At 43.7% G+C, this 24256-nt stretch overlaps 2 protein-coding genes across 3 annotated transcripts in view; one reads left to right on the plus strand and one right to left on the minus strand.

Annotated features, from left to right (window-relative positions):
* CHST11 (carbohydrate sulfotransferase 11) overlaps positions 1 to 24256 on the plus strand; it is a 312538-nt gene that overhangs the window by 68699 nt on the left and 219583 nt on the right. The window lies entirely within an intron of this gene.
* Positions 2214 to 3578, minus strand: LOC116556371 (heterogeneous nuclear ribonucleoprotein C-like). Its single transcript, XM_032285706.1, has 2 exons — positions 3081 to 3578; positions 2214 to 3041 (listed from the first exon to the last, which is right to left on the minus strand). Exons 1-2 carry the CDS (start codon positions 3395 to 3397, stop codon positions 2504 to 2506), a joined length of 855 nt encoding a protein of 284 aa, XP_032141597.1. The 5' UTR covers positions 3398 to 3578; the 3' UTR covers positions 2214 to 2503.

A 24256-nucleotide genomic window follows, 5' to 3' on the forward strand; every position in this document is an offset into this window, starting at 1 on the left:
GGATGTCTGTTTCCACTAGCATTTCTTTCCCAGTTATATTAATCAATAATGTGAAATTAAATCAAGATATTCTTTCTACCAGCACAAGCTTCTCCAATACATTTATCTCTGTATTCTAGTATTTGCTTTGGTTCTTTTTCTTAGAAGGGGATTTTTCCATGCAATTTAGGAGCATAGAGCAAACTTCCTGGGAAAACCTAGACATTCAAATATCCTTGGGCAAATCAATCTATCTCACTGAACTGTGTTTTTAAAATCTGTAAAATGGGCATCAGTGTGCCACCCTTGCAGATGTTGTAAGGATTACACGAGATTGCATGGTGTGTAGATTCTGTAAGGCCGGCTGCCTTGCAGAGGGTTAAACGGACACATCCATCTCTCTCCATGCTTGATAACTGCGTCATCACCCAAGCTCATTATCTGGCCTCGCTGCATGGCTTCCCGGTACCCGCCTCCGCATACCAGACCCAAGCCCACATTCAGCACTAAATTATGCATCCAACCCCCAGCCCACTGTTGAAAAACCCTGCAGAAAAATTTTTAAAGAAGCCCCATCAGACCCTGCCTGGTAGCAGTCTGCTCTGTATGCCTCCGGAAGGCCTGCTTACCCAAGGTCCTGCCCGCCTACCCATGACAACTAGCTCCAGGTATTTCCTGCTTCTTAATAGCCAATAAAATTGCCTTCACTTTGTTTCCCCAACAGTCAATCAAGGCCCACTTACCCAAAGTCCCGCCTGCCTACCAATGGCAACTAGTTCCAGGTATTTCCTGCTTCCTGACAGCCAATAAAATTGCCTTCGCTTTGTTTCCCCAATAGCCAATCAATCGCCTTCCCTCCCCATAAAACCCAATGACCTGAACAACCAGGCGTGACTTCTTTGGCCCCTCCCTGGACCACAGAACCTCACCCGGGAGCTGAATAAATTAGCTTCTCATTTTCTTATACTTGCCTCAGTTTCCTCATTTTACCTCAGCAATAAATATTACAGATTCCATTTGTGTTTGGCACTTAGTGGGTCTACATATGGAGGTCTGGGTTTTCAAGACAGACTTTTGCCAAGGGTGGTTGGTGTAGGCGTATTTATGTGTATTGGTGTAGGGTTCTCAGGCAGGCTGATCATCAGAATTACCTGGTGTACTTTAAAATAACCCTAGCACAAGCATCAGATACCCAGGTCCCCCTAGACCATCCACTCATCTGAATCTCCAGAGGTGGGCCCAGTGTTCCATCATTTTATTTTATTTTCCTACATTTTTTCAATGTTTTTGTAGACATTGTGGGGTGCAGGGGGCAGTCTTGCTATGTTGCTGGGGCTGGTCTTGAACTCCTGGCCTCAGGCAATCCTCCTGCCTCAGCCTCCCAAAGTGAACCACTGTGCCTGGCCCTATTGCATCATTTTGAAAGGCTCCCCCTGTGCTGTTTTGGATCCTCAGCCCCATTTGGGGACATCTGCAGGATGGGTTTTATTTTTTCTTATCATCCTTGATAAAGGCAGAATGGTGGTGTGGTGTAGAGACTTGAAAATTTCAGTCTGATCATGTTCTCATGCTTGATTTGGGCTCTGTTCACAGCAAGTTTGTTGGGACAGGTGGGTAAGAAAGGGGGACAATTAAACAATAATCATCTAATAAGAGAAGCTGTGATGCTGGACTAATTGGAAATGGAGAATTTGCTTCTTAAAAAGGCATTCTTCATAGTACTAAAGACAACCAGATTATATCTGTTCAGGCCACCATAGGGTTTGCCTTCAGATGCAGACCCTTACCTCTGAGATGGCTTTAAGATGGAATGGTGAGAGTCCACATTCAGTTTCGTATCTGTTTCCAGATGTGTGGGTGGGGTTTTTTGTCTCTGTCTCCGCCCCTCCTCGCCCTGCTGGCTTAATACTGGGAGAATTCTTATCGCTTCCTGGAGGACCCACATGCTTTGAAGTGAGGAAAGCCAACTTGGATTCTGGCTCCAATCCTTAAATCCCATCTGGAAGTGTCATAAAGATGGGATCTGTTCCCAGCTTGGAATCTACCTGGATATAACCTGGCACTCAATGTGAAGCCTCAGATGTTTTTGTTGAGCAAAGAGAAATATATCAGAGAAGGATGCAAAAATCCCCAAATCAGGAAACCTGTCCATTTCCACTTCCTGGTTCTGTGACCTTCAGCAAGACATTGAACCTTAGAGAGTGAGTCTCAGTTCCCTTATTTGTTTTTTTTTCTTTTAAAAACCATACATCCTTTTTATTGTTAAGTCATAAAGAGGTATCAAAATTAAAAGCAAAAATTACAGGGTAAGACTTAACAAAAACTACTAGGAGCGTCAAAGGAAGTGAAAATGGGACTAGGCGCAGGGAAATATGAATTAATGAACATGGGAAGGACAAGGATGGAGAGAACAGTGAGCATGTGCTGAAGATACTAGGGGAGAGGATCTGGTGAAAAATTTGATCTTAGACAAGCGCCTAGGTAAAGAAATAATGGGATAAGATTTCTAAACCCCACTATGTGCTTAAGAGTCATCCTCTCCTTCCTCAGCCTCTTTTTCATCATACTTGATCAACTCCAGCTGGTCATCCCCCCGATCTTCATTATCATCATCATCCAGTAGGTCCCCCTCCTCAGCAGAGTCATCTGCACCCCCCTCAGACTCCATCTTGACATTAGTCTCATCTTTCTTCACGGAGCTGCTGCTCTGCTCCTCTTCTGACTTATCATTCTTCATCTCTGCTGCTTGTTTGCTCTGTTCCTTTTCAATTTTTTCCAGGTTTTCCAGGAGAGAATCCACTTTTTGTTTTATCTGGGTCAGTTCCTTCTTAATGGCCTGAAGGTCATCTCCTTTCAACTTTCCAGACTTGGAAGATCCCCGCTGTCCACTCTTAGAATTGAAGCCACTTTTGCCCCTTCGTGAGGTGTTTCCTGATACACGCTGACGTTTCGAGGGCACTAGAGCCCGAGCAATAGGAGGAGGAGGAGGTACAGGTGCTGGGTAACTGTACATCCTATCATAATAATCCCGTTGAAAGTCATAGTCCAAGTCAAAAGAGGAGCTGAGTAGAGGGGACGGAGAAGAGTGTTCTGTTACTGACCCGTACATCTCCGCTGCAGATCGTTTCACACCTGCTTTTCCTCGGTTCACTTTTGGCTCTGTAGCCAGGTTAATATCTAAAACCTGGCCAGCAATCATTCTGCAATCCTCTCCTGCTACAGCAGCCCGGGCATTTCTCTCATTAACATATTGAACGAAGGCAAAGCCCTTATGAACAGAGCAGCTCACAATTTTGCCATACTTCGAAAAGATTGCCTCCACATCAGATTTCTTGACCACGAGAGTGTTTAGATTCCCAATGAACACACGGGAGTTCATGGAGCGAGGATCTGTCTTGTTGGTAACGTTGCTGGCCATTGTGTTTGATGATAAGGTTTCTCACAAAGCTGAAAATGTAGCTGAAGATCAAAAAAATCTCACAGGAGAGAGGAGGGAGAAGAGATTCGATTCTGAGTCTCCTACTCCCGGGTTCTACGTGCAGAAGCCAAGTGCTGCTCGAGGTCAGCAACGCAGACACAACCGCTCAGTCTTCGTCTCTTCACCCCCTTATTTGTTAAATAGAGTGTTCACATTCCTTTCTTTAGCTTTCTCAAGTGAAATACTATTTTATTTAAAAATGCTTTTGTAAAACCACAGAGTAGTCTCACCCTTACTGTAAGAGAAATATTTTGTTGCTTGTTAGAACACTGGTGTTTATTCAGTGTTTTTGCTGGTTGTTTACCTGTTATCCCTCTCTGTGTTAAATATGGAAAATTATTTGTTTGTAAGTTTTCTTTCTGCTTTTTAGTCTTCTGGAAACCCTGCAGTGCCTAGGCTCTTTGAAGGAGGGTTTTCTGGAGTTTCATGTGGGTTTCACCTCACCCTGTTCACATAGTCTGTCTTTAGAAGTCCCTATCTCCCTGTGTTTGCTGGAGTGAAAGACAGAAGCTCTGATTGGCAGCCTCAAAGCTGCAGTGTTCAGGAAAGCCAGAGATGTTTGTTTTCGCTTTCTTTGCCTCTCAATTGGAGTCATAGGGTGCTGCAGCAAGACTTGTTTTCTGGATTAGTTACTGACCCAAAGTATTTTCCTTGGGAATAAATGTTGCTTCCCACCACAGTCACTTGAGAATAGGAAGGACACATGGAGAGGATTATAAATAGGTTTCGGTGCCAACAGATAGGGCAGCCTTCTAGAAAAATTATTTTTTCACCATGTGTTTGTTAAATGGGTAGCTATGGAGTATATAGTTGCTAGCATTTTGTCTGCCTGTCGTTGGGGGAGGTCATAGTTCAATAGTGGCCTGCATTTGACCCTTAGTCATAGAGCTAGTAGGCTTTACAGCTAGTTCATTAAGTTATCCTAATCTAGGATGAACTGTTTAAAAATATATATCCAGCCAGAAAACAGATGTAGGCACGTATAGGGAAGGAGTTTTTGACAGAGAATTTCAGTATTTAACCATTGGTATAAATCCATCCATTCATCTACTTATCCACCTTACCATCCATTCTTCCATCCCTCCTTCCATTCATCCATCCACTCACCTACTCCTCCACCCATCTACCCATTGAACCACTCACCCACCCATCCATCCATCCATCCGTCCATCCATCCATCCGTCCATCCATTTGTCTATCCATCCATCCATCTATACATCTATCCATCCATCCATCCATCCATCCATCCATCCATCCATCCTTCCTTCCTCCATTTTGGCAGATGGTTATCAAGCACCTATTAGGTCCCAGTTCTGTGCTGAGTTCTGAGGATAAAAGGTCAAATAAGATAGGATCTCTGACCTCAAGGAACCTACAGTCTGGGGTACAGAATGTTTTCCTAAATTTTAAGTCAAATTCCTTCTTGACACACACCTATTTTTATTTTGTTTTGGTTCTCATCTCTGAACAGAGCAAAGCGTGCAACCGTTGTAACACTTTCCTTTGTTTTTATAAACCCAAGTTCTAGAGTTGGATTTCATGGTTTGCGTAAATCAGCATAGTGTAAATGCTTGTATTATTAAACAGAAAAAGAAGGAAGAAATGACAATCCAGAAAAAAGATCAAACCTTATGACCAATTTATTAAGGTGTCCAATGGAATTCTTTCCTTTTTCTTTTCTTTTCTTTTTTTTTTTTTTTTTTTTAAGAGACAGTCTCAGTTATGCAGGCTAGAGTCTGTGTCATGATCATAGTTTACTGCAGCCTTCAACTCCTGGGTTTAAGTGATCCTAGAACTTGTGGCCTCAAGCAATCCTCCTGCCTTAGCCTCCCAAAGTGCTGGGATTATAAGCATGAGCCACTGCTCCTAATTCTTAAGAGATATTTTTAAACCTCGTAGTGTATACTCTTCAGAATCACTTTTTGAACCTTAAGTAAGTTTAAATGGCAAACATTTCTAAATATATTTTACTGAAAGGCCAGTTGGGAAGCAGAGGGTTCCATCTTCTGAATTAGCATGAGGACAGGCCATTAAAATTCATGAGTAAGGGCACGGGCTTTCGGTCTGACACACTTGGGTTTGGTTTTCCATTGTGCTGTTCTCTACCTGTGTGACTTGGAGCAAATTACTTAACCTCCCTGAGCCTCAGCTTTCCTCTTCATAAAATGGGAATAGCAACAATATTTACCTGAGAGAATTACTATTAGAGTGAAATGAGAGTAAAGATTTGCAAAGTGTTCAACATGGGCCTGGCATGTAGTAAGTGCTGTTTTGATTATTATTAGGGGCAAAGAGATTGGTTAGTTAACAGTGAAAGGAAAACTAAATATTGACCATTGGAGGGTTTCTGTGGAAATAAGATATGCGATGCCTTTTGGTATTACACACCTAACAATCTCCTGAGAAATTGGAAGCTTTCTCACATAGCCCTTATTTGCATCTTTGCTATGACGCTGGTTTTTTCCAAGCTGTTTTTTTGCAGTTCAAGGGTTGGTGGGAACGTTTGTATGTGTAGGGGGATGGGGGAAGAAAGCGTGTCAAGCCTGTAAACAATGCTTCAGATTTTCAGCTAATTTTAGCACAAATTAGATTTTAGATTTTCAGCATGTCTTTTCGGCAGGCTACCAACTTAGGAGAAAATCTAATTCTGAAATTAATTTCAACAAATCAGAAAGGCATATTGGATCTGACTTTTTTTTTTTAAAGGGCTGACTAGTGAGTTGACTTTTATATAATACTTGAGGCAAAGAGTTCAGTGTTGTGGGAATGATTTTCACAAATGGATCATTTTCTTTCAAAATAAAAAAAAAAAAGAAGGGAGAGTTTCTCTTGGTGTTTTTGTTCCACGGAAGGTAGTTCTAAATACTGTTTATAGAGGCCTTGATCCTTTTTAAACTTAAGGAGCCCAGTTGGCCTCTATGGCAATAAATCGAGCTCCATATAGGGGCTGAGGGACATTTAATTTATGTGCCTGACTCCTTTCCCCAGTTCAGCCACTGCTTCCTGGGATGGTGCTGTTGATTGATGGCTCTTCTGGCCTGTCGTGCTGCTGGGATGTCTTTTGAAGTTTCTCCCCAGGGTCCTGAGGTGTGCCCTTGTGAGGTGTTAATGGGCTTCCTGCTGGGGCTTTATTTGTGAGGGGGTGCTTGTTAGAGGGGGCTTGATGGGCCAGGGAGGGCACCAGAGCTCCATTTCTTCCACTCTGAAGAATTGACTCTCAGGCCTTGGGCTTGTGTTTGCAACCCACTGCAGATTGTTTTTATTTCTGTTCCTCAGGCAGAAATGGTTCATTTCTGGGGGTTCCAAGAACCCTGGCAGGTATTGGGAGTGGGTGATCAGGCCCAGCCAGGGAAGGGTTGTTCTGAGAACCCACACAGAAAAGCGGACTCCTCCCCGCAGGGGAGGGCTTGAGGCTTGAGCAAGCTGGCCCAGCCCCAGCAAGACATGCCTTGTCCTCTGTTCTCCCAGGTTGGTGAGGCTTCCATGTTCTCCTCCCTGGGTCCTCAGCGGCCTCACTGCCGCTAGTCCCCCCGCCACAAATTCCATTCTCCTCAGCACCACATGGCACTCTTTCTAAAATGGCTCTCCTCCTGCCAGTCCTTTTGTGGTATGACAGGATTGAATTGTGTCTCCCCACAAATTCCTAACCCCCAGTGCTTCAGAATGAGACTGTATTCAGATATAAATAGAACCTTTAAAAAGATGGATCCTGATCCAGTCTGACTGATGGGCACAGCAAGAAGGCAGCCGTCTGCAAGCCAAGGAGAGAGGCCTCAGGAGAAACCAGACCTAACCTGCCAGCACCTTATCTTCCAGCCCCAGGAACTGTGAGAAAATAACTTTGTTGTTTAGGCCACCCAGTCTGTGGTACTTTATTTTGGCAGCCCGAGGGGATTAATACACAAGGCTACCTTGACTGATGAGATACATTTCCAGCCTCATGGAGTGCCACAGGACCTCTTTTGTCTCTGGCTGCTGTCTGCCTTTCTGACCTTGTGCAGAGATCTCTTCTCTTGCCTGAGAAACTACAGATCCTTTAAGACTCAGTTCTGGGCTACCTGCTCTGTGAGGCCCTCTGAGACTATCCTTCCCTCTCTTTCCGTCCCCTCCCTGCAGACTTGGATCTTCTATACGCTTCTGAGAACCTTGAGGGCAGAGATAGCACCCGGCTCTGAACCCGGTAGTTAATGAATGTTCATTGAATCAGTTAAGACTTACCCTTTATTGTTTTGTTTCCTTAGGAAGCTACCCGCCACCTCCAACTTTGTGCTCTATTAACAAAGATGATGTATTAGTCCATTTTCACCCTGCTGTAAAGAACTAACCAAGACCAGGTAATTTATAAAGAAAGGAGGTTTAATGGACTCGCAGTTCCACATGGCTGGGGAGGGCTCAGGAAACTTACAATCATGGCGGAAGGTGAAGGGAAAGCGAGGCACGTCTTACATGGCAGCGAGAGAGAGTAAGGGAGGAAGTACCACACTTTACAACTGTCAGATCTTGTGAGAACTCACTCACCATCACAAGAACATTATGGGGGAAACCACCCCCATGATCCAGTCACCTCCCACCAGGTTCCTCCCTTAACACATGGGGATTACAAGTGGAGATGAGATTTGGATGGGGACACAGAGCCAAACCATATCAGATGATAAACCTTGATTTTCTACCGGGTGTTTATAGTGCCAACAGGTATGTCCCAGATGCTGATGGTTATGACCGTGATTTTAGCTAGTATTTACTGAGCACCTTCTATATACCAAACAGGCTTGCGCCTCACCTCACCATCACAGCACCTTTTCAGGTAAGTGTATCTTCAAGTACACTTGAGCCAGCTTCATCTGAGAGATGGCATAGCCCAGCTGTGAGCAAGAAGATTCAAAAGCTAAAGGCTTCTTTGTCTCCAGATCATTTCTGGCAGGTCTTGATACTCCAAAGCAGATTTTTCTTCAGGTGTCCAATAACAGTAAAATTTCAATGAAACTGGCTAGAAATGAAAGCTCCTTTAACTCATTCTGCATTTGCAAATGCAGGAAGTCGTTGTTCAGTGACAGCTCTGTTCAGTAGAACCATCATGAGTTCACTGGCCACCCCTGCAGTTCGGGAACTGAGTGGCCAATGCTGCTGTTCCACCTGCCGCTCTTTAGATGTGGAAAAAGAGACCCCGAGGAGTTTTCCAAGACGCTGTTGGGTTATAAGAAGAGTGAGTGAATGCGCTGGGCTGTGCTGTTTTTCCTTTGGTGTTCAGATAGAGAGAATTTTAAATTCACTTTTTGCTCTAGGTAGTAGCAAGGGTTTTAGTTATTTTTTATTTTAAAAGCCTGGGAAGGAAGAGGGATGACCTGGCCATTTTCTATCCAAGGCACTTGACGGTACTTCCTTGTGGTGCTGTGTCCACAGGACTGACTTTGCAATTCTTTCTGAGTTGTGCCATACCACTGAATCCACCGAAGGCAACATTACGTTTTGGAAGGGAGGTGAGAAGAATAAAGAGATGTAGAAATGCAATAAAAACACAGCTGGACTTGTAGGACCTTAGTCTAGCATAGAGAGAGCTGGCTGCCGTCAAGAAATAGCTGTGTCCACGGTATTCTCATTTTACCTTAGTGCTCAGGCAGACCCTGTGAAGGAAATTAAATTCAAATAGAGAGGTAGAAAAGTCTCTACCTGAGCTTCCCTAAGGCTGGGGAAGGAGATGGGGGCAAATTGAGCACCTGGAGACCAGAATAACTAAGGAGTTGTGCCTACTTACACTTTGCTGGAGAGATTGTTAGGTCTGGCATACATTTTTGGGGGTTGATTAGATTCCTTCCTTGGTTTAGGTCAACTGGTTGTGTGGCAGGGAGACATTGTATTCTCACCTCAGGAATCTGGCTGCCTTTTTCCATCCCAGGCCCTCCCACTTATTTTGAGAGCTCAGGCAAGTGGGTTAACTCTCTTGGTTCTTTTATAGGGACGTTTGTGGATTAAATAAGATCATGCATGTAAAGTACCTAGCCCCGTACTTGCCTTATCAATTCAGCTACTTTGACAAAGAGGCTCAAAATAATGGTGACTTTAAAAAGATATAAGCTGATTTCTCCATGATATATGGTCAGGGTAGATAGCCTAGGACTGGTTCTGCAGGTTCTGCAATGATCAGAGACCCAGCCTCCTCTAGCTTGTTACTTTGCCATCTTTAATATATGCCTCCCATCTCCTAGTCCAAGATGGCTGCTTCAGTTCCTGCCATCATTTCTGCATTCCAGCCAGTAATGGAAAAGAGGATATGGAAGGCATGCCTGTTTCCCTTAACAATGTGGCCTGAAAGTTACTCACAGCACTGTCTCATCTCATTGGCCAAAGCTCAATCATGAGATCACATTATTCCTGAGTGAGGTGGGGAGATTTCTGTCTTTAGCTGGATGCTCAGCTAAAAAGCACTATTATAGATCAGGTGTGGCGGCTCATGCCTGTAATCCCCCACACTTTGGGGGGTCGAGGTGGGTGGATCACTTGGGGACAGCAGTTTGAGACCAGCCTGGCCAACACAGCAAAACCTCATCTCTACTAAAAATACAGAAAATTAGCTGGGCTTGGTGACACACTCCTGTAATCCCAGATAATAAGGAGGCTGAGGCACAAGAATCTCTTGAACCCAGGAGGTGGAGGTTGCCGTGAGCCAAGATTGTGCTATTGTACTTGAGCTTGGGAGACAGAGCGAGACTCTTCTCAAAGCATTATTACTGTATAAGAAAGAGATACTGGGGACCATTTGCAGTATCTAGCCAAGAGTTAAATGCCCAGTAAATGTTAGTTATCACCACCACCAGCACCACCATCGTTGTAATCATCAAGATCGCCATCATTTCTGGTCTTAGCCTATAAATTCCTCCACGTCCTGACTTCATATTTTTCCTTATAGCCCATGTTAGCTTGTGCTGTGTTCTATTGCATGATTTGCCCCTGTCCATGTCTTGAGACCTTTTTATACCCAGAGGTTGGCAATATAACTGGAGTCCTACAATAAGCTCCCGTGTGATGGAAATGGATCTTAAAGCTGGTGAGGACATTCACAGTTTAGGGAGACTAGAATGTAAAGTCTTAGTAGTCCACACGGCAGCTTCATTAAAATACTACAGGAACGGTGACGGAAGGAAGAAAAAAAATCTAGCTACATTTAAATGTATGTTAAGCACTTTTATTCATTTTGTCGTATTCTTTCCACTCACTTCTGTGAACTTCCACTGAAGATTCCTCGAATCTCCATAGAGTTCTTCTCAAAGCTTCAGTCTGGATATCCAGCCTCCTGATGCACCTTTGGGGTTTCCAAAATAGAATAGGTTCAGAATCTGTGGCCTTAAGAAGGTAGTGGAAGCCAAGTTTCTTTTGGTTCAGAAGCACTTTGAGTATATAATGGATTCGTGCTGTAGGCTCTCATTCATGATTTAGATGTTCCGCAAGAGGTTTTCAGGTTGGAGATGGTTCATTGAAATTTCACGTGGATTTAAGGCTCATTAGGTGTCGGGAAAGCCGGATGCCACTCTCTCGGTATAAATCCCAGTGAGGCTAATTTAGTGGAGCTGCAGGCAGCTTTCATGTTTTTCATCAGCCACACTTACCTTCATCTCTTCCCTTCTCCTTTCTAAAATACTGTATCAGAAAGTGACATTTTTCTCCTAAGAGAAGAATTGCTCAAAGATGATGGCCTTCCTTCTTTCTACCATGGCATTTGTCTTTAAAGATGAGGTGACATGGTGGGTGGGCATGGTGGCTTATGCCTATAATCCCAACGCTTTGAGAAGCTGAGGTGGGAGGGTTACTTGAGGCCAAGAGTTCGAGACCAGCCTGGGCAATGTAGTGGGACCTTGTCTTTATAAAAAATTAAAAAAATTATCCAGGTGTTGTGGTCCATGCCTGTCCTCCCAGCTACTTGAGAGGCGAGAGAGAGGATTGCTTAAGCCCAGGAGTTTGAGGCTGCAGTGAGCTATGACTGTGGCAACAGAGGGAGACCCTGTGTCCAAAAAAAAAAAGAGAGAGAGAAAAAAGATTAAGTGACATGGAGACAAAGGATGGGAAAATCCTGCCAAGAAAGATTGAAGTCATTGATTTTTTTTCTCTCCTTCATTCTTTCTTCTTTTCAGTCCCTGTGGATGCTCCCTGAGTGCTCTTGGGAATTCCTCTCATTCATTTTTTTTTTTTTTCCTGTTGCTGTTCTAATTCAGGCCCCCAGTATCCCTTGCTAGGACTAGTGCAGTAGTCTTCTGGTTTTCTGGCCTCCTGCCTCTTCTCCATCCTGCGCATGTTCTGCCTGCACTGATCTGGCCCAGTCTCTCTCTGTTACACACAGTCCATTCTTCCCATGACGGTCCTTGGCGTGGGGTCAACCTTCCTTGGCATGGGGTCCAACACCAGACCATTACTATGGTTGTTTGCTAACAGTCAGAATAGCTGGCATCGTGGTAGGCATTGTTTTTAACTCTCTTTTACAGTGGAGGAAATGGAGGCTGGAGGGCTCAAGTCACTTGCCCAGTGGCCCCTGCTAAAAAGTGATGAAACCAGGAGCTGCGTTCCAGAACTGGTGCTCTTAACCCCCATATCATGTGTTGGTCTCATCTCTGTCTGTGCTCTTCTCCGGCTGTCTCTCTCCCTCACACCCTGACTTCCAGCCCCACGAATCGGCTTCCAAGTCCTTGTCTTGTTGCCGCCAACAGCATGACTTGAAGTTGTCCATGTCGCGGTGTCTGAACTTTCGTATTTGCTGTCGTCCTTGCCTGGAGTGCCTTCCCTCCCCTTTTTGACTGGCAAAGTTTCACTCCAAGGTCTAGTTCACAGCACCCCTGTGATGATTCCCACTCCCACTCCCAGGTTCCAAGCTCAATTTTTAAAATGTTTACGAGTTTATTACAAAGGATACAAAGGAACGGTCTGATGCAGAGATCCATAGGGCGAGGTGGGGGAGGGGTGCAGAGAGTCCATGCCCTCTCCAGGCATGCCACCCTCCCACCACCTGTGTTCACCAGCCCAGAAGCTTTCCACACCCCTTCCCAAGCTCAAATTTTGACACATCCATTTGTTTTAAAAATAGCCAAAACAAGCAGATTTCTAGCCATTCAGGGCCTGCCTACTTTGCATACCCCACAGAACTGTACCCACCATGTGCCAGCCACTGATGAGACAGAGCTTTGTGGTTATAAGACCTAAGACTGCTCACTGATGCAGTGATCCTGCAATGCTCCTGCACTCTATCATCCCCTGCAATTCCCCTGCCCACTCCGGACAGTGGCCCCCACACCCACCATAACCCTCTGGATGGTCTCATGCTATGAGGGCCTTCCCTCTCATGCAACTGTGTCCAAGTGCTATTGTGTGTTACTGCCAAATCTTTTTTCTTTTTATTTCTTTTTAGAGATGGGTTCTCATTATGTTGCCCAGGCTGGTCTTGAACTCCTGGGCTTAAGCAAACCTCCTACCTCAGCCTCCTGATTAGGTGGGGCTAACAGGCATGCACCACCATGCCTTGCTTCCAAATCTATTTTCCAATTACTCAAACCCCTATACCCTCAACAGATTCCATCACCCTGTTTTATAAATTTCCATGGTATTTCGAACGTGCCTCCATGACTGAACTCATCACATCATGCCATAGTTGATTGAATACTTGATTGTCATCCCTTTGGATTCCTGACCAAGACTTGAGGAAGCCGAGGAGCCCTGGGTTGAGAGGAGTAGGAAGAAGTGTAATGGACTCGTAAACATGGTCAGGTGTCCCCAGCATCATGGATTCCTTTGTTGTTTTGTACTTGGCTGTGATTTATCTTGGTTAATGGCCTCAGGCATGAAGGCATCGGCATTTTGTGAAGCACCTGGGGAGAACTTGTAAGTTTAATTTCCACTGACCCTGAAAATGTGACCAGGTGAAATGTAGGAGGTAGGGAGGATTACTAAAATGGAAACTTTTCAAGGCTGATTTGGATGGTTCTTTTGTTTCCTGCCACTCCCCCTTAACCTGGACTTGACAACTAAAAAAATAAATGAATGAATGAATGAATCAATCAATCAATCAGTCGAGTGGAAGTATTATTCACATGGTAATGATTCTTCTCAGCACTTTTTCTTCCAAATTTTGCTCCCTGAAGACAGTTGGGGTCTTAGGTGGTTCATGGATCATTATCACTTGTTGGGGACAGTGGAAACAGCCGGTTGCAAGTGTCAATCAAGAAGCAAGGAAAAGAAGGCATGCTGAAATGGCCTCAGTCAGTGAATGTTCAGAGAGAGACCCAGGCAGCTTTTCTGGAATAAGTCTTTTTGGCTGTAGCTCACGTCCTGTTACATAAATTTCCATTGGATTGGGCAAAGGCTTGGGAAACTGAAGGCATTTATTTAGAATAAAACTAAAATTTACCCCATCCCTAAATCCTTTCAATGAAATTAAAGTTACTAATAATGAAAGAAAGATCTTGGGTTAGTGGAGATGGATTTTTTAATAGAAAAAGGGAACACTAAAATGTGGTTTTCTGAAGCTTTTCAGAAGGTTCATGTTGAAATAACTGAGTTCTTTTTTTCCTTTAACATTATTAATGTAATAGTGATATAAAGTTTTACAGATAAATAAATGTACTTAGCAAAATGACATATTTCAGTGATGAATTTGGTTTCTGAGTTCAGAATATTGCTTTGGAAGGAGAGTGTTGGAATGAATATCAAGGACTCTACCCCTCATTTTCATTTTCTTTGACGGCATGATACAGGAAACAAATGAGGACCTTGACCCTGAAACCGTCTGTGGTTTCCCTAGCAATTCTCATGATTTAGCCTCTTCCTCCTCCTTCCCTCAGAACCCGGGAAATAGAGAGCAAGAACAATTTTTCAGCAATATTTTTCCAAGTTGCAGTTTGTCACTTGCTGCTCATGGTTCCCATTTCGTGATTTCCATTTGACTGAATTTTTGCTTAGTGACTTTAGAATTCATTCCTATCACATTACAAACACGTACCTGAAGGTTGCCAGGTGGATGGATTTCAGTTGATCCTGCTGAGAGGGCGAGAGAAGCCACTGTCCTCTTTAATGTCACCTCCCAGTAAGGAAGGATTCATCATGTAATCCTGTATCGTGGTGTGAGTGGTGCATGGCCTTGAAGCGCTGCTATTTCCAAACTGGCAGACTGAAGAGCATACTGCATGTGTAGGCTGATTTCTTGGGAGCTTTTGTTTTGATTATTTTCATTTGCATACTGATTTATTAAGCACCAGAATGTAAGGGCTGGAAATCTTTTTATTTCATCTTATTAAGAAGCTCAATTATTCGTCCTTCACAGAAGCCAAGTTTCTGATTAGCTATACCAACCCCATCTCCATTAGGCAATTTAAGATGTGAATTATCCATTTTTTAAAAAGCAGCTAATTATGGTAAAGACTGACACATTTGTATTTCTGTGAAACCCCAGTGGCAAAGATTCTGGCTAGAAGATGACATCATATGGGGTTGTAAAATCACTCCTCGTGGAGCTGTTTCTTCATTTTGTAAGAAAACTTGTAAATGTGAAATGATTGTATTTATGCCTTCTGATCGTCCTTCCCTATGCCTCACCTGCCCTTGGGAGTCTGGGCTGAGTTATGGTGTAGGGGCTCCGTGCTTGACATTCTCATGGAGATGCCCTCGTCTTCCTGGATTTCAGGGTGGAAGGAATGGGAATGGTAGGTCAAGCCTGAAGACATTGGGGTCTGACTCTGTCTTCCTGTTGAGATGGCAGCTTGTTTTGGGGACTTTCAGCGGAGTGTCTGTCCTTAGTGCCTCATGGGCTGGCATGCACTGGGTCTTAACTGCAAACTGTTTTAGAATAATCTGGTCTTAATGTCTGGGAATTCTAATCTGTGCATCCCAGTGAGGTCCTTAGACCTCAGGGCCAGATCTCACACTGACTCTCTTTGACTGTGCTGCATTCCACAGGCAATGTGGAATGTTGCTTACCTCAAGGAACATAAACCTTACATTGTGGAATAGAGGTATTTGCAAATATCTCCTCCTCTCTCATTGCCAAGGTGACTCAATGTCTGCTAAAATTGTATCCATATGGGTATACCAAGCAGATGGGGAGGGCGGAATGGGTCGGAAAGTACCTTGCAGTGTGTGTTTGTGATGCCATTTATTTAACCAGAGCGAAGCTCGGAGTTATAAACCAGGGCTTTATTTCCTAAACAGTGGCATGTATTCATTTATGGCACTATAGAAAATTTAATGCATACGTGTATGTTATGTGCAGACATATGAAAGAGATTGTAGCTCTGGATTCAATGTGAATAAAAGGCAGATTCATTCTAGAGTCCCATAGACAGTGGATTGTGAAAGACAAGTCTTTTATTATATAACGTTTACTTTCCTCTAGGACGTCTGTTCAGCTGTTTTCAGTGGTGCATCAGCAACATACAGAGGGGATATGCATTAGAAATGAGGGCGACACTACAATTTGATAAAACATATCAATTGACTTTGCTGTTTTCTTCCATACAAAATACAGACAGGAAAGCTGGACAAGTCTTCTTGCTTGGCAGGGACAGACTGGGAAAGCATCTTAGGGATGAGGGCTCAGAAAGGCTGAGATATGATGCATTGGGCTCATGAGAAATAGTATTTGCTCAAACCCTTTCAGGAAAATCATGACCACTTAATTTACTTTATGCCTGGTGTTGTCATAGACCCAGGATTTAAGTATAATGAGGCCATTTGTATAGAACTGCCCATGAGTTGAAGCCCATCGTTGCTTGGCAAAGACTTCCTATGCAATGTGTGGTCACAGGACCAGCAGTATCAGCACCACAGTTGTTAGATGTTAGCACTGCAGCTTGTTCCCTAGGCTGGAGTGCAGTGACGCCATCAGGGCTTACTGCAACCTCAAATTCCCAGGCTCTAGTGATCCTCACACCTCAGTCCCTTGAGTGGCTGGGACCATAGGTGTGTGCCACCATGCCTGGCTAATTTTTTTATTTTTAATAGTGATGAGGTCTTGCTATGTGGCCCAGGCTGGTCTTGAACTCCTGAGCTCAAGCGATCCTCCTACCTCGGCTTCCCACAGTGCTGGGATTACAGGCGTGAGCCACCCGTTGTTAACATCTTCCATTAGCATGGCACATTTGTCATGACTAATGAACCGATATTGATACATTATTATTAACTGAAGACCATATTTTATTTAGATTTTCTTGGTTTTTACCTAATGCTCTTTTCTTATTCCAGAATTCCATTCCACAGTTGTTAGATTGTTAGATGTTAGTGTAGAATCTCAGGCCTCACTTGCCCATGTGATGTACTTGTGTAAATTGTGCACGCCTTTGCTTCACTGTTCTTCCATGTCATCCGCATCAGCCCATGGTCCCGAGTCTCACTTTATTCCTTTGATTGGGAGGAGTCTGGATTTTGGATCTGGTCAGAACTGTGCTCAGCTTGACTCTGCCCGTCTTTTCATTGCTCTGCAGTGCTTTCCTCTTCTATAAAGTGGAGACACCAACAACAGGGCTCTTTAGAGAATATTTATAAGGCACCTGGCTTAGAGTGAGGCAGATGGAAGATGCTGGTTATTACTGTGATGACAGTGGTGTTTATGTCCCGTCTCCCCTGCTGGTTGTATGTTCCTTCGAAACAACCTCCCTTTCTCGTTCGTCCTTCTGTTCCTCCAGGCCCGCTTCTCTGTGCCTAGAACATGTCTGATGGATGAAGGGATAGTTGTGCAGCATTAGCATCTATACCTTAAGATCCTTGATCTCTGAAAAATTCAGTTTGAGTCAGAGGCAGCAGTCCTAATAATCTTAGCTCCCCCAGGAAGCATTGTAGAAGCTGTTAGGAAACAATTCCTTCACTGTCAGGTTCAGGCACGTCCCTGGCTGCCCTCTGGTTACATACCACATTGCACACAGGTGTGTGGAACAGAAAGGGGTAGTTGCTGAAAAAATACCAGCTCAGGGTTTCCATTATCATGTCACTCTGGAATGAGACAGAAAATGAACAGCCCAATTAACAGACTTTAAACATCCATCAGTGTGGGGAGGTGTTATCTTGGACTGGGATTGTGGCTCTAAGATACAGAAGACCTAAAACAGCAGGACCTAAGATGGTGGGCTGGGGCTGTCCATAGAAACAGCCGGCCAGGCAGGTGCCCAGCATTGAATTAGCATTGGCCTTGAGATACCCTGCATGTGGCTTCCCACCACATTAGGGGATGGTGAGGCCAAGTAGTTAATAGGATGGGCTCTGAGGTCCAATGACCTGGGTTGGAATCTTAGCCCTGCCTTCTAGCAGTGGGATCACAGGCAAGTTACTAAACTTCACCAACTCACACCACTCACAAGAATAGAACACCGGAGGTGAATTTATGCCTTGCCTGGCTGAGTGGCTATTCAATAGAATTTTTTAAAAGCCTTTATTGCATTTTTCATTGGGAATATGTTTAAAATTAGAGAAAAGTTGTGAAAAAATACAGTTTCCATCTACTCCTCTGTGTCTACACTTAACATATGACAACACATGCCCCTGCCTTTTTTTTTTTTTTTTTTTTTTGGAGACAGAGTCTCACTCTGTTCCCTAGGCTGGAGTGCAGTGATGCCATCATGGCTCACTATAGCCTCAAATTCCCAGGCTCTAGTGATCCTCACACCTCAGCCTCCTGAGTAGCTGGGACCATAGGTGCATGCTACCATGCCCGCCTAATTTTTTTATTTTTAGTAGAGATGAGGTGTTGCCATTTGTCCAGGCTGGTCTTGAACTCCTGAGCTCAAGCGATCCTCCCACCTCAGCCTCCCACAGTGCTGGGATTACAGGCGTGAGCCACCTGCTGTTAACATCTTCCATTAGCATGGCACATTTGTCATGACTAGTGAACCGATATTGGTACGGTATTATTAACTGAAGACCATATTTTATTTAGTTTTCTTTAGTTTTTACCTAATGTTCTTTTCTAATTCCAGAATTCCATGCAAGAGGTCACATTATGTTTAGCTGTCACGTCTCCTTAGGCATTTGGCTCTGACAGTTTCTCAGACATTTCTTATTTCTGGTGATCTTGCCCAATTAGAGGCTTGTTGGTCAGGTGTTTTGTAGGACGTTCCTCAGTTGTGATTTTTCTTATGTTTTTCTCAGGAATTGACGGGTCTGGGGATTTCAGGGGGAAGACCAGAGAGGCAAGGCTCTGTTCTCATCTAATCCTCAAGGGTGCATCACTCTCTCAACATGAGTTATCACTGTTGATGTTGACCTTGGTCCCTTGGCTAAGTAGTGTTTGTTGGGTTTTCCATGGTAAAATTGCTCTTTCCCACTCTTTCCATACTGTATTCTTTGGGAAGAAGTCATTATACACAGCCTACAGTTATGGAGAATGTTCAAGAGAATAGATTATTTTTCGAACTTTGCCCATCCATACCTTTTTCAACATTTTCTGTAGCTCACATCCTATTAAAATCCACTTTCTTTTTTTTCCACCACTAGATTGTAATCTCCTTCATGGAAAAAGCCAAGGGTGATTTGTGTAAACAATATAGGTTCATTGGCCAAGTTACTTGACATTTCAGACCAGTTCCCCCGATTGCCAGTGCATATCCTAATTTGGTATTATAACATCTGGCAGTGAGAAACAGAAGCTTACTATCTGTATTTTGAGAAGTGTTAATTTTTGAGTAATTGAGGCCTAGGAGGTCCAAGCAATAATAGCAATGAAAGCTCATACTTACGCAGCACTTCTTGTATTTCAGGCACCGTGTCTGCATGTAACATATGCCAACTCATTTAATCCACGCAGCAATCCTATAAGGCAGTCATGCTTATTCTCCTCATTTTACAGATGAAGATACTGAGGCCAAGAGAATTATCGTACCTAAAGAAGTGTTGCCCAGGGTTACACAGCTCGCTAATTGCAGAGCTGGGCAATAGAATTTTGAAAGCAAAAAGTTATCTATATATTTGCCAACCGTTCTTCCCTCTACCCACAAGTAGCTGCTAACTCCACTCTTCACTTTTTTCCTGTGACAGCCCAGAGTCTAGACTTTGGAGCACCACAGCCACAGTGTTTATTTCTGGTTTCAGCACTAGCCTGCTGTGTGACCTTGGGCAGGTTACTCCATTTCTCTGTCTCTGCATCTGAAAAATGGGGATAATAATAATATTGGTACCTCCCTGGGAGGCTTTAATAAGATAATGCACCACACCTAGTAGTTAGCATTTATTTTTTATTTTAGCTTTTATTACAAATACAACTACTATATTTTCTGAATTAAAAGTAGGGAGACATGGATGAAAAACTACAAGTATTGGTATGGGGATGATAAGATGAAAGAAATATTTAAAATAGGGATTGTTTCCTAAAAGTAGCTGAGCAGTGGGATTATAAAATGCTTGTAAGAAAGATGGAGGCGCTGAATTGTGGAAGGGACTGACAAAGCCAGGACATGCCAGGACCCTTGTCCCTGAGGAGGGATGCAGCTCACACCCCAAAATTGTCAACCACAATGGCATGTCATAGCACACCATAAACTGAAAGACTTTGGTTATCTTTTCAGACTTCTAATCGTTATCTAAATACAGTCTTCCCTTGGTATCCTTGAGGGATTGCATCCAGGACCTCCTATGCATACCAAAATCCATAATGCTCAAGTCTCCTATAAAATAGCGTAGTAGTATCGGTTTTTTTCCTTTCTTTAGAGACAGGGTCTCACTGTGTTACCCAGGCTGGTCTCGAACTTGTGAGCTCAAGCAATCCTTCTATCTCGGCCTCCCAAAGTGCTGGGATTACAGGTATGAGCCACCACGCCTGGCCCACAATGGTGTATTAGTATGTGCATATAACCTGTGTTCCTCCTCCCCTATACTTTAAATAATCTCTAGATTACTTAAAATACATAATACAGTGTCTACACATCACTTCATTTGTGTGATTCAATGTAGTACTTGTTGCACAGCAAAGTCAAATTTTGCTTTTTGGAACTTTATGGAATATTTTTCTGAATATTTTCCATCTGAGGTTGGTTGAGCCTAATGTGGAACCCATGAATGTGGAACGCATCAATATGGAGTCTGATTCTACAGGACAAAAAGTCATAAATAAAATGAATGAATAAAGCCTACTTTAAAGTTGGTGTATATTTTAAATTTTCTTATTGTAATTTGGAAACCATAAAAAAAGAATATAGGTAGTGTCTCAGATTTCAGAAAAGTCATTATTTTCAGCTAAGAACCATCAATTCCTAGATGTTTTAAAGTTAATCTTCAGCTTAATCAATAGCCCTGGCAGGCCACTTTTTGGGGAGAGCCATATTTTTTGCAAAGAAAGAATGAAAATCAGAGAGAGTGTATATGTGTGCAAAAGACAGGAACCTTGACCCATTGGGCCGCAGGGGCAGATCTCCGGTGACCTGAGGCCCCTCCCCTGTCCTCCTCTACCCCAACCTGGGTGATGTTGTCTCAGATTTGTGCCTCAGCAGAATCAGGATGATTGATTACATGTCAAGGTCCGCCAGGGACACTTGCAGGTGGACAAAACCACAGTGTTCGGTCTGGGAAAGCCACAGCTCCATCCTCACTAATTAAAAAATGAATGAGGGCTGGAGGCAAAGGCTCCAGACGACCCAAGGTGAGCCAGGGAGCATTTCGATGCCCTGAAACAGCCCATGCTTATTACATGGTCTTACCTGATTGTGTGTGGATTGATGTGAAGGGGTAGGGTAGAAATGGAGCTTCCCATCTAAGATTTTGCTTCTTGAGTTAAGGTTGAGGTCAGGTCAGAAAATGCTTTTTCATCGGTAGTGTTTTGATAGCAAAAGCAAAGAGCCAGTGGCAGAACTTTCCAAATAACTCTTAGAAGACGACCCGGCATCCCTGAAGTATCCAGCACGCCAGCTTGTAAGAATAAAGGTCGCAACATGACGCGCATGTTCGTATTCCACAGAATGTTTTAAAAGTAAGAAAAGTCTCTAGGATTATATCCAGGAGTCCCCTACCCCGCCTTTTTAAGACACGCACACACACACACACACACACACAGACATACACACACACGCACACACTTTACAAGCTTTCATGTGTCCTGATCACGCTGTCCTCCTTTTGTGATTAATTGAGAGTCTTTGGCTTTGTTCTGGAGATGCAGAAATCCTTGAGGTGACCTCCATGGAGTGATGTAAACCTACAAAGTGATTCATCACGTGTCAGTGAAGTTGACATCTTAAATGACAGTCCAGCTTGACATCCCTTTTGCGGTGTTTCTTCTCAGAGCCTGCAAAACCCTTTTCATGAAACGTGGTCTGTGTTCAGCTTGTGCAGTCACCTTGGTGCAGCTTTTTCTTTTCATTGTAACAACGTGGTGTTCTTTTTTGTAATTTCTTTAGCTCCTTTGCCTGAGTATGTACGAAGCAGTACTCTAACATTTTTTAAATGTCCGTGGTGGGCTAGTGGATATTCTGAAATAGAGTTTTGGCCATCGCCTCTTGCTTTCAAATCCCCTTGGGGATGGGATATTTACTTTGAATGAATTTGTCTGAATTGTAGAGGTACTTTTGCTTTGCTTCATCTCATGGGGGAATTGGGAAAACACATGAGAAAAGGGCAGTGCAAGTTATTTCAGGGCAGCTAATCTGGAGGAAAAAGAAGTATTTTAGGAGTAAAGACTGTTATTAGCCGGGTGTGGTGGCGGGTGCCTGTAATCCCAGCTACTCTGGAGGCTGAGGCAGGGAGAATTGCTTGAACCTGGGAGGCAGAGGTTGCAGTGAGCAGAGATTATGCCACTGCACTGCAGCCTGGGAGGCAGAATGCGACTCCATCTCAAATAGACTGTCAGCTACTAATTGCTATACCAGAAGTCATAACCAGATGATAATATCACCACATTTTACTTTCTAGCAACTTTTATGTCCACTATTTCGTTTTCAACATCTTGGATGTGTAGGACCAAGTTATGAAAAGCAACTAACTTTGTCCTTCCTCAGTTGAGAAGAGTGAGGCATGCTTTTAAATGGAAGTGCTGAACATCATGGAGGATAGGCTAACATTTGTTTTAGAAATAATCCACAGTTAGCCACTGTGTGAAATGGTATGGCAGTTCCCTCCAAAATTAAACATAGAATTATCATGTGGTCCAGAATTCTACTTCTTGGCTATCTACCCAAAAGAACTGAAAGTGGGGACCTGAATGGGTATTTCTACACCTATGTTCATAGCGGCATTATTCACGATAGCCAAAAGGTGAAAGCAACTCAATTGTCTATCAAGGGCTGAATGGAGAAACCAAATGTAACATAAACATGCAATGGACTGCTATTCCTTCAGCCTGAAAAAGAAGGAAAATGTTGACACATGCTACGACATGGGTGAACCTTGAAGAAACGATGCCAAGTGAAGTCAGCCAGACACAAAACGACTAATACTGTGTGATCCCACTTAATAAAATGTGAAAAACACAGGCTATTTTGGGAAAGAGACACAGAAAACTGGTATCAGTGAATATGCAGAATTGCCCAGGACCTGAAGCCCCAGCGTCCAGCACACAGTGCATGTTCTAGAAATACTAGTGAGTAGACAGTGGTAGCCTGGATGGGGTGGGAATCATGGGGAAGACGTATTTTTTGCTGTATGAATCCTTCAGTCCTTTCGGTTTTCATATTGTGTGGCTTCATTACCTATTCAAAACATTAACTCTTTAGATCCAGTGGCAGTGAAGGTGGTAAAGGGAGATGTAAGTTCCCGCTGAGAACATTTTAGGACCCCCAAGGGTTGTTACTCTAAAGAGTAGTTGATGATTGCACTAAATCTCTGAGTCATCCTCATGCCGGAAGGGGGGTTGGCTGGAATTGGCCACTCTTTGGCCACTCTTGCAAATACTGATGTTTTTCTCTAGCTGAGTCTAGGAAGGAATACAAGTTTATAGTGTGGTGCCAGTAAGGTTGGACTTTTCTGTGATGGGGGAGTAATAGGGACAGGTACAAATCATAAGATCTTCCCGAGGACTGGACACAGGGAAAAGGAATGCAGCCCCAGAAAGGGAGGTGTGCAGGGGACAGTAACAACCAGCGTATTAGTTCATTTGCATTGTTGTAAAGGGATACCCGAGGCTGGGCAATTTATAGAGGAAAGAGGTTTGATTGGCTCACAGTTCTGCAGGCTGTACAAGCATGGGACCAGCATCTGCTCAGCTTCAGGTGAGACCTCAGGAAGCTCCATTCATAGCAGAAGGTGAAGGGGAGCCAGGGTGTCAAGTGGTGAGAGAGTGAGCAAGAGAGAGGGGGAGGAGGTACCAGGCTCTTTTAAACAACCAGATCCCATGTAAACTCACAGTGTGAGAACTCAGTCATTACTAAGAGGACAGCACCAAGCCATCATGTGGGATCCGCCCCCATGACCCAAACACCTCCCACTAGGCCCATACCCAACATTAGAGGTCACATTTCCACATGAGATTTGGAGGGCACAAGCCAGCTCAACCACGAGATGCAGCACGTTTCCAGGCTTAGTTTTTATACTAGCAGGACAGGCGTTCTTGGCAACATGTCCTATTTTGTGTTTCCATTTGCTCCTGACTAGGGGAGGAGACTGGTGGTCTCTTCTAGCCTTTTATGCTTTTAAATTGTTTTTGCAGAGAAATCTCGTATTTCCCCCCAACCCCCTTCCATCCTTCTCTGCCCTGGACTTGGCTCAGAGTCTTACAGGAGTCCAGGAGTATAAGTTGAGGGAAATTAACACATGTGGTTGGATCCTGCCTGATGTACTTTCTCTCTCAGTGGCATCATCAGACCTGATGGCAGTCACTGAAGTCACTATATACTTTTTTCACTTCTTTCTGCTTCTTCG

Source organism: Sapajus apella, unplaced genomic scaffold (genome assembly GCF_009761245.1).
Source record: "Sapajus apella isolate SASKATOON/1434 unplaced genomic scaffold, GSC_monkey_1.0 scaffold2, whole genome shotgun sequence".
Taxonomy (NCBI): Eukaryota; Metazoa; Chordata; class Mammalia; order Primates; family Cebidae; genus Sapajus; species Sapajus apella.

Bases quoted from the DNA above. Each gene is read 5' to 3' on its own strand.
- LOC116556371 (XM_032285706.1), bottom strand. From the start codon at position 3,397: ATGGCCAGCAACGTTACCAACAAGACAGATCCTCGCTCCATGAACTCC. The intron at 3,042-3,080 runs GTCAGTAACAGA...CCCTCTACTCAG, and splicing joins TCTGCAGCGGAGATGTACGG to CTCCTCTTTTGACTTGGACT.